This window comes from Echinococcus granulosus, assembly GCF_000524195.1.
Source record: "Echinococcus granulosus chromosome Unknown EG_S00154, whole genome shotgun sequence".
Taxonomy (NCBI): Eukaryota; Metazoa; Platyhelminthes; class Cestoda; order Cyclophyllidea; family Taeniidae; genus Echinococcus; species Echinococcus granulosus.
In genome coordinates, this window is record NW_020170534.1 from 90,784 (window position 1) to 104,147 (window position 13,364).

The 13,364-nt window shown below is 40.9% G+C and overlaps 1 protein-coding gene across 1 annotated transcript; it reads left to right on the forward strand. All coding sequences in view use genetic code 11, as the record gives it.

Moving 5' to 3' along the window:
• Positions 1-10,977: 10,977 nt before the first annotated feature.
• EGR_09575 (Transcription factor HES-2) lies at positions 10,978-12,201 on the forward strand (the record flags this gene model as incomplete). Its single annotated transcript, XM_024498824.1, has 4 exons — positions 10,978-11,034; positions 11,467-11,571; positions 11,683-11,752; positions 11,879-12,201. 4 exons carry the CDS (start codon positions 10,978-10,980, stop codon positions 12,199-12,201), a joined length of 555 nt encoding a protein of 184 aa, XP_024346764.1.
• Positions 12,202-13,364: the final 1,163 nt, after the last annotated feature.

Here is a 13,364-nt window from a genome sequence, read left to right on the forward strand (position 1 = left end):
AACACGCGACACTCCCTCTACCTCTCTACTGGCTGATTAGAACCCAGATAAATATGTGGCTAGACGATACTGAAGTGGGAACAGTGGCAAGGAAGAATGAAAGCGAAACCTTATCCCTATGAAACTATTTAGACCCCACCTTATGGCAACTGACTTTGCTTTTGGCCTATGGTTCTAACGACTAGAGATAGACGTACGAGGTAGTCTGCGCAATCCCCTTTCCAGCAATGCAGTTTTCAAACAGGGCGAGGCTCTAGATCCAATAAAATTGCCAAGGGAGACCAGTGATGTCGCGATCAAATATTTTTCCAGTTGTACTCGAATTCAACTACTGTTGTGGTTGGTTCGTGAGTCTTTTTCCTACAGTACCGACTGCGCTGTGATCACCGACTCAGGAGGTTGACCAGGGGAAGAGCTGAGGACGAAACTCAAAGAAGAGAGGAGACATGCAGTAAGTTGATTGTTCGTTTAACTTTTCGTTTTGGCCACGTGGGCACTTAAAGTTCCCCACTGTACTTTCTCGGCAGCATGACCTCTGGGCCATGACAGTAGCCCTTTAGCCCTTCTGTGCGTGGACAACACATTTTCTGTCGCGGTATCATGACTTTTTCATCTTCAAGACTTCACTTGATGAAAAAAACATAAAAAAGGTGTATAAAAGAATTCACGTAAATCGGTAATTAGACTGGTTCATATTTCGTTTTCCTCTTCATTAAATTTATTGCCTGTCTGATTTGCAACATCTGGTCTCTGTGAAATAGTCCTCCCTTTCTCTAAAGTGTCGCAAGTTTCACAGTACGAGGAAACTAACCTGATAACAAGATTGAATTAATCTGAAATTTAACTAGTCGTGGTAGGTGATTTATGCACAAAAAGGAATGATTCTTCTGAGACTTTACCAAGGAAATATTTGATAATTATGTGTAGGAATTCAGTGTTTTAAAAGAGAAGAGTTTTGGGGGACGAAAATATGGACTTTTGTGATGGCATTTCCCAAAATTTCCAGCTTCATTGACTGTTAAACTCCTTTAGCGTGAGTCACTAAAAAAACATTTCCAGTCTGTTTTTTTTACTGCACGCAATGAAGTAGTAGTGGGTTGTGTACTAGTGCTAACCTTAACACCGCCAACGCATGCAAAAAGACATTTGAGTCTGTCTCTCAAAAATGCTACTTAAGGTAGGCTGTCAGAGCTTGGAGGTAAGTGCCTTTACCCACCCACTAATATAAATTTACATTTGCTCTAACGTAGTCAAAACTCGCTGCTGTAGTAACAACTTTTAGAAGGCCTGCAAAAGACTCGCTTATGCTGATCTGTGTTAGGTTGCATTTGCAGTTTCATGGCTGCGAGTTAACTAATTTGTCCACATTAACCAAAGTGTATATATTTATCTCATTTTTACTTTATAATAGGACTTTTGAACTTCCACGAAGGCCATTTATGATAGTTATTTGCATTAGCTGAATTTTCTTGTCTCTCTAACAGTAGCAACTGAAATGATTGGCAAGCAAACAACTTTTTTCTCCCCTGCAGCCACTGGTTAAAAACAAGGGACTGACTTGTTCCACTTTATAAGGGTTTCTGTTGCCAAACTACACCCCCTGCCTTTATTAAACTTTTCAGTTATCTATCCAATTAAGAAAAGAATTTAATATATATCATATTCTCCGATGTTTATTGCTTTAAACTCCTCCCTTCTGCTATTCACCGGCGCTTAAATGCACACTCATCTACAATTGCATATTTGTCCCACTGAATTGAAAAAAAATGAAAGGTAATGTAACAGCTACTGTACTTCTCCACTCACCTCGGGTTTCATTCACCCTGGAACAGGGAAGATTAGGCAGGGGAGGACATCTTTTAGCTTTGTGACTTTAGCGTAACAACACTTTCTACTTCTTGATGAATAACTAAAGTTGAGTTTAAAACACCTTGTTTAAACAATAAAGATTGTGGTAGCTCTAAAATTGCGCTAAAAGGCAGCTGTCTGATTTGTAGCAAGGTAAATGTGTCCATCATTACTAATGCCTTTTATTAATTCTTAGGAAACACTCGAACTTCGTATCATGTATCATGTGAGATAAAACCTCTTTGGGGAGGATTCGAGGTGGTACATTTTTACACATTCCGTTTACTTAGTCAATTTTATTAAATGGGACAATTATTCGAATAAAAAACATTACAACGAGCGTTTTTGAGAAGTACTTTGGTTTATTAGATTCTTTGACAACTTGTCGTAGGTCAACAGGTGGAGCTTCAAAATGTCTAACTAGTATCCCATACAAGTGTATCATTCTCTTTAAAATTCGCAAAAGTTAGCACTCCATCTAATTTTTGATTATAGCTTTTCATTTTTGCAATTGTTTTCTTAGGCTTGGATGGTTGGGGTTGCGAGCTGGATGGAAATGTAGCCTATTAAAAGCAGTTCTAAGAACAGAACATCGCTTTACCGACCGAACTGGTGACCGAGATCGTGGAGAGTGATGAGCCTGCGCAGATTAGGGTAGAAGTTAAACAATTTAATGGTCCGTTACACGACGCTTAACCTGTTTTTTCATCCAGAAGTTCCATTTTAAACTAGCAGAAAGGATAAAATCCGACATCTAGAACAGAATAATCCATTAAATTTTTTTAACAAAAAAATTCCATTTTCGTTTGGATTTGATAAAAATTACTGTGTTTAGACCAATTTTTAGTTTGGTCTTCGCCTAGGTAACACAGCTCTAAACAATTAAGAATTTTTCCTTGAAATTGTGGGTAAACCTTCGCTTACCCCAATTTCGTCAGATCTAAATGTCCTCCCAAAGTGAATTAGTCATTTTTAATAGTTTAGATCTTTCAAGACTATAATTTAATTTGTGTGGAATGTTAAATTAAAAGGCCAGTTAAAGTTTAGCACTGCATGTATATAAGGACTGCATCTGTGCTTCTGGCCCAACTGAGAAGTTCTCCATTCACTTCACCTGTCGTTATTTCCTAATGGATCATTCCATTGGTGTTGTAATGCATCATCTGGAGCGATCTTTCAAGCCGTAAGTAGACGCCAATGCTAATTAAAAATTTGTTTTAACGTGCAGAAGAGTTGCTAAAGTATTCGAAATAACGGATGCTAATACCATCGGGTGGTGGTAGAAGTCTCGGCGCACCTCACGCTCGATGTTTTGACCACGAATCTCTTATGATCAACCGCGAGAAGGATTAAAGATGAATAGGTAAATTTGCTACCATCAATCTATAGTTGGATGGGATGCCCTAAATACTGTGTCCCCTCCAGATCGATTTGTCTCTAAAAAGAATCTTCTGAGACTTACTTTTAGGGACCAGAATCCGTTCTACTGCATGCAGGCTTCATACGCCAGTCGTTTCTTGCATTTCCGTTTATTTAAAGGGAAGACCACACCTTCTTCAAGTGTGTTACAAATCCTTGCCTGTGGAGATACTTGAACGACCCTCCTTTGGGGTCAGTTTTGTTGATGCATGTGGGTTGAATCCAATTCCTTAAACCCTTAGCTCCCATTAATACCGTGTCCAGTTAATTTATTTATCAGTCATTTGCTTCGTTAATCATCTAAGGCATTGCTGAATGTTTTTTCGCAGATTGTTCAAAGCAAGGGGCGAGGGGCTTCTTTAATGTGATACATCTGTCCTTCAGTTCTTCCTCATCACCAAAGTTAAACCGTTCGAGACACCATAACGTTCACAACGGCTAGCCTCAGTAGCAGCAGCAATGGCATCAAAGTGGACGCATTTGAATCACTTCAGTGAGGTTCTATCAAGGGATAATGGATAACGTGAGAATGGATTTAAAGCACGTGGAATACAGCAAGGGACTCTGTGCAGATTGACTAGTGCTTGCCGATTCTTGCTTCGTAACACATAGCTATAAACATTATGGTGCATTTGCCAAGTCCCCAAAAGTTCCGCCTCTGAAGATCGTTACAGCAGACAAAAACTGAACACCACATGAACCTCTGACAAGTCTTTATTCCGCCAGGTGATATCAGTTTAATCAAAATATACATAATTACCCACCCAAATGACTAAAATTCAGGGTTATTTGCTTGGCTCGACTTCAAAATGTCTACTACTTTCTTGTGCCCCCTGCCTCCGCTTATTTGATTAACAATGCTTTTGATATGCTGTCAGACTACATTAAAATCAATATAAGTAATTGAGGATCATCTTGATTAGGTTTATTTTTATTTCCAAACTGCATTGCTCTGGCGCACCATAACCTCTTCATTTGACTTCTATGCTTTACAACCACTACAAATGACCCTTTTTTCTGTAGCTTCGCATCACATGAGTGTCAAATTTCTTAGATTAGTCGAGCGGTTGGTAATATGGGCGTGGTACAAGTTTATCCAAATGTAAAAACTTGTAAATTTCATAAATTTTCCGCACCAGCACTTTCTTGTCACCCCAAACCTTCTACTTATTTTTTGCTAGTAGTTAACTTATCCCACTTCGGGTAAAGTAGTTCCAAGTTTAAACTTTGTAAATTACGTATTGACATTTATTGAACCTGAAAATGGAAGATCTTAGAACATGTTTATTTTTTATATATATGCTGAGTGATTTATCCAACCGTTAGTTTATTTTATCAAAACTGGTTAATATTTTGGTTTCGTTTTCAATTTAACCCAAAAACCCCCCTGATAATCACTGACAAACCAGAATTTCAAGCTTTCGTAAGTTGAAACTTCACTACTGTAAACCAAATAACTTACGACAAATTTAATGGTACCTCAATTGTCCTCATTTAAGGTGCCTTAGTTCGATTTGTTAATGTCCTGAGTCAGTAAAAAAGGCTCTGAGTTTTCTTGATTTACTTTGTTTCTCTCAATCAGCAGGAAATACAATACTTGTCAAAACAGGTTTTTTGGGTTCCCTTATGGAGAAATGAGCTAATTATTTTTTTGTCCTGTAACCTCCATAGTTTTGATTTTAGATTATGAAATAATTTTAAAGCAGAAATGAATGTGTCCGTTATCAAGTGAATACGCTGAATTTGTTTGCCCGGAGCGCAGTCACTACCCAATGTATCAAACAGACCGATAGGGAGAGTGGGTTTGCAGCACCTATTTGTGGGCGTGTGCATAAACGCCGCTTTCACGGTTGTAATCGTTGCGATTGTCAAGGTGACTCAATTTGTCTTTCTGCTGGGTCTCAATAACATTGGCGCATTAGCACCGAATTCTTACATTTAGGTCGTCAGAGTTTCTCGATTTTCCGCCAATCCTTCAATTGGTAATGCCTTTTTGTTTGTTTAAAATAGGGGGGGGGGGGTTAATCCTTTCGATTGCTAATGGTGTCCTTCTCAGTGTTGTTGATATTGTCCACTCAGGGATTGATGGGAAAGTGAATGATTGAGCACACTTTCATGGGACGGCAAACTGATTAATTGGACAAACCTGTGTGACTGGTGCAAGAGTTGGCACTCCCTGATCAATTGGTTTGATAAGCAATTATTACGTCAGTGAGATAAACGGATATATCAGTAACGAGGAGGGCAGATTTGTGTCAATAATGACTTGCTAATGTTGGGAGGCATTCAATTTCGTTTCGTATGCAGAGCTCGTTTGACGAAAGTTTTTGCATACCACTGATTGCTTTTGATCTCTGAGACGCAATCTTGATTGCGCTTTTTTGTGATTGTTGTCATATTGAACAGATGAATAGGTTTGACTCACGGCCGTCACCATGTGTTCGGATTGTAAGCCCAGCCAGTTAACTAAAATTCCACAACTAGCAAGGCAGCATTTAAACGCTTAATGCAGTCAGAAGTCGGTTATCGTACCAAAAGGAGTTGTTCTTAAGTTTAGAAATTGATTCATTCTACCGAAAGAGTGGGATGGATGCAGAAGCTACTGCCTAGTTGCTTAAGTAGTGTATAATGTGCATGAAGTACCTTCAGTAGCAAAAGCTACAAAACTAAAAACATGAAAAATTTGCACGCAAAACTGAGGTCGCATTAGTGAAAGGTCATGCACTCTCTCATAAGGAAACTTTATACATAAAGATGATAAATTCACATCACCCATAAGTAGTAGCTCCATTTGGTTAAATCGATGGCCATCATTCACCGTGCAAAATTTTCTGGTTTTTAATTCAGTCCTTAAAATTAGACTAAATTCCTTAAAGTAAATGCAAAAATAGACTACCAGAAATGCTCCCCAAACAGCCATAGTTAATTCATACCCCACTCATGGTGCTCGTCCACGAACAAGGGGCTCCAACTTTTAAGAAGGATGATTTATGCGGGACGGATACAGATTGACATGGCTAGAGTCTTACTTGATGTAACCTTCATTACAGTAACTAAATCTTGCCACTAGGTGAAACCAGATGGCATGAAAGTATTAATTCCGATTGTGCAAACAATGCCCACTGCCACTAAGACCAATACCATAACCGCCGCCCCTTATGATAACAGAAGTCGTGACCTCGTTATGAACACTTGTCCCAGTGTGTGTGAGTGTTCCACATTTCGATGTAGCCGAGGTGTAGCAGCTGAATTTATGCTTTGACGTCTGCCCAACCGTTACCGGTATGTAGCCTGTTCATAGAGAAATTTTTGGAGAGGTCATCACTTCAGAGCATGGTTGTACTGTGCTCCTTATATTGACAAATTTCGGGTTAGAAGACATGGCCATGTAAATGTTTTATTTTGTCAAATGAATTCTCAGCCACCAGCAAAAGAGTTGAGCAGGAAGTTCGCGTCACCTTGATGTGTTTATCTACCATAACTATGGCGCTTCATGCCACGGAGACAGATAGCAACATGGGTTGGGTTACATGCATGCCTCTGATGCTTGAATACCATGACAACATCGTTTACGCTGGCAGGTGGGATTCGCGTTCGTGCGGTTTTTATCAAATGACCCTTGAGAAAGCGAAATAACCCCTATTCTTCCTTAGCAATGACTTCTTTGGTGGGAATCGGCAGTTATCATTCGCTCTTATACCACGTCTTTATCAACAACTTTTGATAGATTAGTGTCTCCTTTGAGAAGTACCTGCGTTCCACTTTGTACTCACTCTCCCATATATTTCTGATTCCAGGCCTGGTAGAGCAACAAAATTTTTATCGTTTAAAGACCAGACACAACATGAAACAAATTCTTGCCTGCGAGCAATCAAGTAACAATGCCTTTTGCTGCCAAGAGTAATGGGTAGGTCGCACAGTGTTAGATTGTCCAACTGAAGAAGATATTCGATCTGAGCATTAGAGAAGAAAAGGGGTGAACGCTTTTGATAGTTTAGTATTCTCCTGATCCTTTATTCCAAGTTACAAACTCATCCCTAAACAACTCGCATCTTTTTAAAAACACTTAATGGATTTCCGTTTCCTTTGTCCACAATTTGATTTCATTGGGCTGCTTGCTTCAACGCAGCTGGTATTTTGCAGTCCGGCAAATATAGGGTAATTGGAAATTATCCACGAAAATATTTTTGACTGAATAATTGGATTTTGAATACGAAGGTGGTTTAAAGACTATTAGATTGGAACACACAATTGTCAATACACGCAAATCATTGAGTTGTACAAGTGAGCCGTTTCAAGAGGCTAATGATGGAAGAACCACCATCATCCTTTCTCAGCTTCCAAAACCCAGCTACACTCAATCCCTTCGCGGTTTTAATTTTAAACTATCCTAGTTGTGTCTGGTTATCTAACGACGAGTACCATTGGAGGAATACGGAGGACGAGGATAAGGGTGGGATAGTACCTTTTCCCGTCTCAGTCTGGCGTTCAGTACGATGTCTTCCAACAGAGCAATTTAGTGATTTGCTTTACAGTATCCTATGTTGTGTTGTCTTACAAGATCAGCATGTTCTCACTGATTCACCAGCCCTACCTGTCCAAGAAGACAAAGGTGAAGGCAAGAGGATGACGGTGGCAGAGACAAAGGAGAGGTTCCTCTTGGGCACTTTCCATTTAAAATCAATGTGGATCAAGTAAACTTATCTCAACCTCAATTCTTGCTCCCTCAATATGAGAATGATTCGCCGATGGCGTCCGCACTGCGCTACACACACACACACAGATGGAGTGATCCTTGCCTTAGAAGTGTGAAGTGGTTAGTGAGAAAGTGAATCGCTTGGGATAACCAAGGGCAGGATCCAACCACCTTCAATCCGGTGTTAGTACACATGGGATGGATCCATTTGCTTACATCTTTAGTCCCCATTAGCACTGCTTTTCTTACCCAGTTCATTTATATAACAATCTTCTTCTTCATCTCTTACCTCAAGCATTAATAAAAGTCGTTTCCGAGTGACTTCGGTAGTCAGTATCGACACATCATTTCCTGTTCTAATCAAGATTTGAGGGTCTTCTTTAATGTAATGCACCTGTCCATTACAGATTCTTCATTACCAAAATCAGATTATTTGAGCTAAGTTGGTCGATTTTGGGCTGTGCGTTCCCTCACAGCAAACAGTGCCCTCTTCTAGTGCCACAAAACAAAGCTCACAGAGGCTGGCCCCTGCAGTGGTGGCGGTGGTATCGAGTCAACCTCCGTTAGTCAACCAGACTCATTCAACTCACATTCATAGGGTTTTTATTAATAGATAATTGATAATGTGAGAATGCATTCAAAGCGAGGGCAAGATAGTGCGGAATACAATAACGGGCTCTGTGCCGGTAGAATAACACCTGTTTATTCCTGCATTGTGACATGCCCATAAGCACAGGTGTACATTTTGCAAGTCCTTAAAAATTACGTCGAAAACGCACCAATTTTTCTGGTCATCTTTCGACATCTCCTTGAACCTAAATCAGCATCAGATTAGGTTTATGTAAATACATAAATTGACGATCCTCTATTCACCATCTTCAAAACCGATATGTGGCGCATCCCTTAAACATTTGGATCAGATGTCTGCAACGGGATAATAAAAGTCCTCCCTTTAACTCAGACAGTTCTTTGTTAAGTTGAATTAGTATGGAAAAATGAAATTTGACGTAAAATGACAGTACAGATAGATCTCTTTTGAAACCGGATGTTCAGAAGGAAAGTTCTCGCGTATTCAGTCGCGTAGGCATATTTCATTTTAAGTGGCTGTTTAAATTTTTGGAAGCATTTATAAAACTTTTCGAATTTCATTTTGACATCATTCTCACGCGTTATTGAGTTATGGAATGCTTATTTAATCTGACACTTTGCTTCTACAGCCTACTTTATTGATACCGATACGTACCTTATGGACCCCTATCCAAGCACAGCATGAAGTGACATCCGTGAAATTATGTTCCCGTTTATATAAATAAACGACACCAGATCTGCGTGATTATTTTTAGCCTCCCCCGTCATCCTCCGGGTCTAACCTTCGGAGGTTCAGTGTCCACGCCTCAGGTGTTCACTTCTGACCGCTTATAGCGCTACTACCCTGCGGTTGGCCAACTTAAAAGGTGATGGTTAGGGTATGAGTACTTTCATTTTAGTCCGAACTCTTTTTCTTTGCCTGGAATTTATTGGTCAAGCAATGAGTGAGTTGTGCACTTGCCTAAATAATATGTCTAATTCAGCATTTTTCAATGACGGCACTTCATATTAAAGTACTGCGTATTTGGCTTTGTTTTACGGGCTCCTTACCATTGTCATCGGTCTTAAAAACTAAACCAAGAGTCAACGTCTTTTAAAATGAATTAATCTGCTAGTGTCAGGTTGAGATGCGCGGTTTTACTACCTGCCTGACCGGGCGACTAAATGTCTAACAGGCTAATTTAAAGAGCGACCCCTCTCATGCTGTCGCCACCCAAATCTTGTTTACCTCTTTCCCACGGTTTGATATCGTTTCCTTTCTCCCCTCCACCTCTTCCTATTCTCAGTCAAAGATAATAGTGGTAAATGGTTGGTCCTTTGAGGGAAAGAGTTCAATATCAACTAACTCCGTAAGTGGATAGCAAAGAAGCGCCTGATGCTAGTCTGCAGTCGAATTTTTTGTACAGATTACAAGTTGGGGAGGCATTTATGCTATTAAACGTCAGAAATCGACAGCTGTGCTACTTTCCATGTACATTGAAGCATAGCTGTAAGTTACTTGCTTGAACGAACTGATAAGCATTAATGGGAATGCACATCCTTAACCTTGAGCCAATAATCATGAATGAGACCTTTATGCTTTCAGCTAAAGCCAGCGTGCATAGAACTACTAGAGTTATACTAGAATAAATCATTCGTACGATTTTAAAGACGAATACGTCAGCTATTTTAGCCTCTCCCTTTACCATAATCTATCCTAATCTGCCATATTAGACGGCGCTACCTGATCGTGCTGTCGTCAGTTACACTGTGCTTTCTAATGGCGCGAAAACCCAGACCAAGTGGTCGTACGAATACTCATTGCGAAAAACCAATCGCTTCGAGACCACTGCACACCCAAAGGAGCAATCCGGTCGATTTCCGATCAACAGTTGATCCCTATGTAAACTCTGGCTTTCAACCTTGTTATGATACCCACATACCTCTCACTATTTCTTTTTGGGCTTTATGGGTCGGCGACCTTTTAAATTATTAAAACTCTATTAACGCCACAATTCCACCGCTATGGGGGTGGAAGCATCATAAGGAGCAGATAAGTGGTTATTGGCAGTACTTTTGCGTGCCATCATGAATAGAAATAATGATTGGACTACTTTCCGTCGACGTATTGCCGCTCGTTACTTTAAAATCAACCCAGTCGGCATTGTGTGCAAAGCACTTCCGCCAGTGCACAGATGTGAAATGTGACGCACCACGCGCTGATTGGTCTAGCACAGGGATGCACGCATGCACATGCCCACCCCACCTGCCAATTACAGGCAGGATGAGATATACATGCGAGTACGCTCCATTCTGCGATCTCATTTTACGGGGAATTGTGTCAAATGGCGCAGCCACGGCAGTCGTCCAAATCAAATGTGTCTTTGCAACCCTACAGTGGAGGTAGTCCAAGGCTTTTTTATTCCAGTCAATATCATCGTAACCCAATGATAGGTAGACTACGCCCACGAAACGGCAGTGAAGATGCCAGTCGACTGCGCAAGGTGAGGCTGCTTGAGCACAAAATATGCGTTTTTCACTTATTCATATTTTAAATTCGAAACAAAGCAGGCTCCTAAATAGAATTATCAGTCACAACTCAGCTTTTTTTGGGCTGCGAAGAAATTTGTGTGTTCATTCGTGGTCAGCAGTCGAAGGGCGTGATGGAGGAAAAACAGGAGATTAAGAATTCATATCTACGTATGTGGGTTACCGAAATGTAACATTTTTTCTCTCCCAGCGCGGATTTGTCTTTTGACCGAGCCAGGTAAGCTTCGAGTGGTGCTTCTCAGGGTATTATTCCTTCTGTTGCGTTAGAAGGTAAGGACACCACGGGATACGAGATACCCCTGAGCCATATTACACTGGGCATCCCAGATGTACAACTTCATTACCTGACATCATCATACCAAATCTGCTGGTTTTCTGTTAATTAGGTCATGAAACCGCTTATGGAAAAGAAGAGGCGAGAGCGGATCAACTTGGCCCTGGAAACCTTAAAGCGTTTCGTCGCGGAACCAATTCTAAAGGAGGTGCACATTGTATCTTTATTAAAGCTATTAGAACTTTCAACAGTTATGCAAATTGTTCAGGTGTCTTCTTTCGTCGTCTCATATTTATCAAATGAAAAACCTGTTCTTAATCTGTTATAGGGGGCTCAGAAATTGGAAAAGGCGGATATTCTGGATCTAACTGTCAAATACGTGCACTCCTGTGCAGCCAGTAAGTATCTAGGAAATTTGGCTATAGGCACCATGATTTCGTCTCCATTCTCTGTCATCTGCTTACAAGAAGCAACCTTTAAGCCACATTTTGGTAGATATCTGTACGTTCCTCACTTTCTTTTAGGGAATTCCACACCTCTACCACCCCAGACCCCATGGCTAAGTTTTCTGGCGGGCTACTCGGCGTGCGAGGCAGCCCTTCGTCACCTCCTCACTGCCACTTCTACAACGCTTCTCCAGCCTTACTTACTTCCACCCCGCCAGACCGCGGCGCTGCTGATGGCCTTAGAGGCAAGAAAAGTGGCTGCTGCATCGGCATTCCTCGATACTCTAGAGCAAAGAAGTGCTGTGACCGCTCTGCCAACACCGCTATCCTCCTCCAACCCAGAAGATCTAAGTAGACAACAGCAACAACAGGAACGGTCTTCGGTGTGGAGACCGTGGTAGAGCGATCTGATTCCCATGACTACGTAAAACTATTTGGACCGAATATTTTCTGTTTGAAAATGATTTCCTTCGCAATTGGTTATCCGACCCAACACTGCTTTTTGTGACTCAAGGGGATCCATACTCTGTAAAGAGTTTTGTAGACTTTAAATAACAAACTTTGTTCCAACGTTGCAAACGTTTGACCTCGTTTGCGCTTCAAATGCCAGTCGATTAAATGGCGCTTCCCAGAAAGATAATATACCCCATCTAACAATTTGGGCGCTACACTTGCTACATAGAAGTCGGTTTGTTGCCTGTGTTATTGGTCTTCCAGGCCTTCTACAGCTACAAAGCTAGGCCGGTTTGCCTTTCTGGAGTCTAGCAGATAAGTCGAGTTATGTGACCATGCCCAACAAATCCAGTTTGAGATCAGCTATTCAGCAGAACCATTCAGCCGAAAAGCCATAACTGACGAGTCAACAACTACAATTCGATAGATGTTGCAGTGTGGCTACAGCAACTGGCCTTTTGTACAATTTTTTGCATAACATTTGGGACGGGTGAGGAAATTGGCACCAGAAAGTCTATTCAAAAAAAAGGAGATAAATCACCCAATCGTGGGTGAACCACATTTAGAAAGGCTTCTCATTAATGATGAGAATAGGGGAGTTACGCGTAGTAACTGGTGGCGATAATTCGGTATTGACATGTCAAGACCACGTGTAACTAGTGTTTAACGTCAGTGAAGCAACATCTCTTTTACACATACATCAACTGGGAAGAGAAAATCGTGTCGAGGACTGAGTTAAGGAAATGGACCTCGCCTACACGCGTCAACACCGGACAACAATAAACTTCCTTACTTCATTCACGTATGTGACGAAAAATGGGTACTATACCTAAACATTTGTTAAGCAAACAAATGGGAGGACATCACCTCATTATTACGAACTGCTTCGTTTGTATGGTGAGTTGCATACAGAGCTGCTCATTTGTCAAAGGCCAGACAATTACAGCTGAGACCCTACTCGATACGACCAGAAAAATTGCAAATGAAACTCGTTAAGAAACAGGAAAGACTGGTGAATCAGTGACAAAACTCCCAAACCATTGCATAAAGCCACACCACACATCGCAAAACTGGTCCATGAAAAGGCCTTATTGGTGAGATGAGGGGTCAA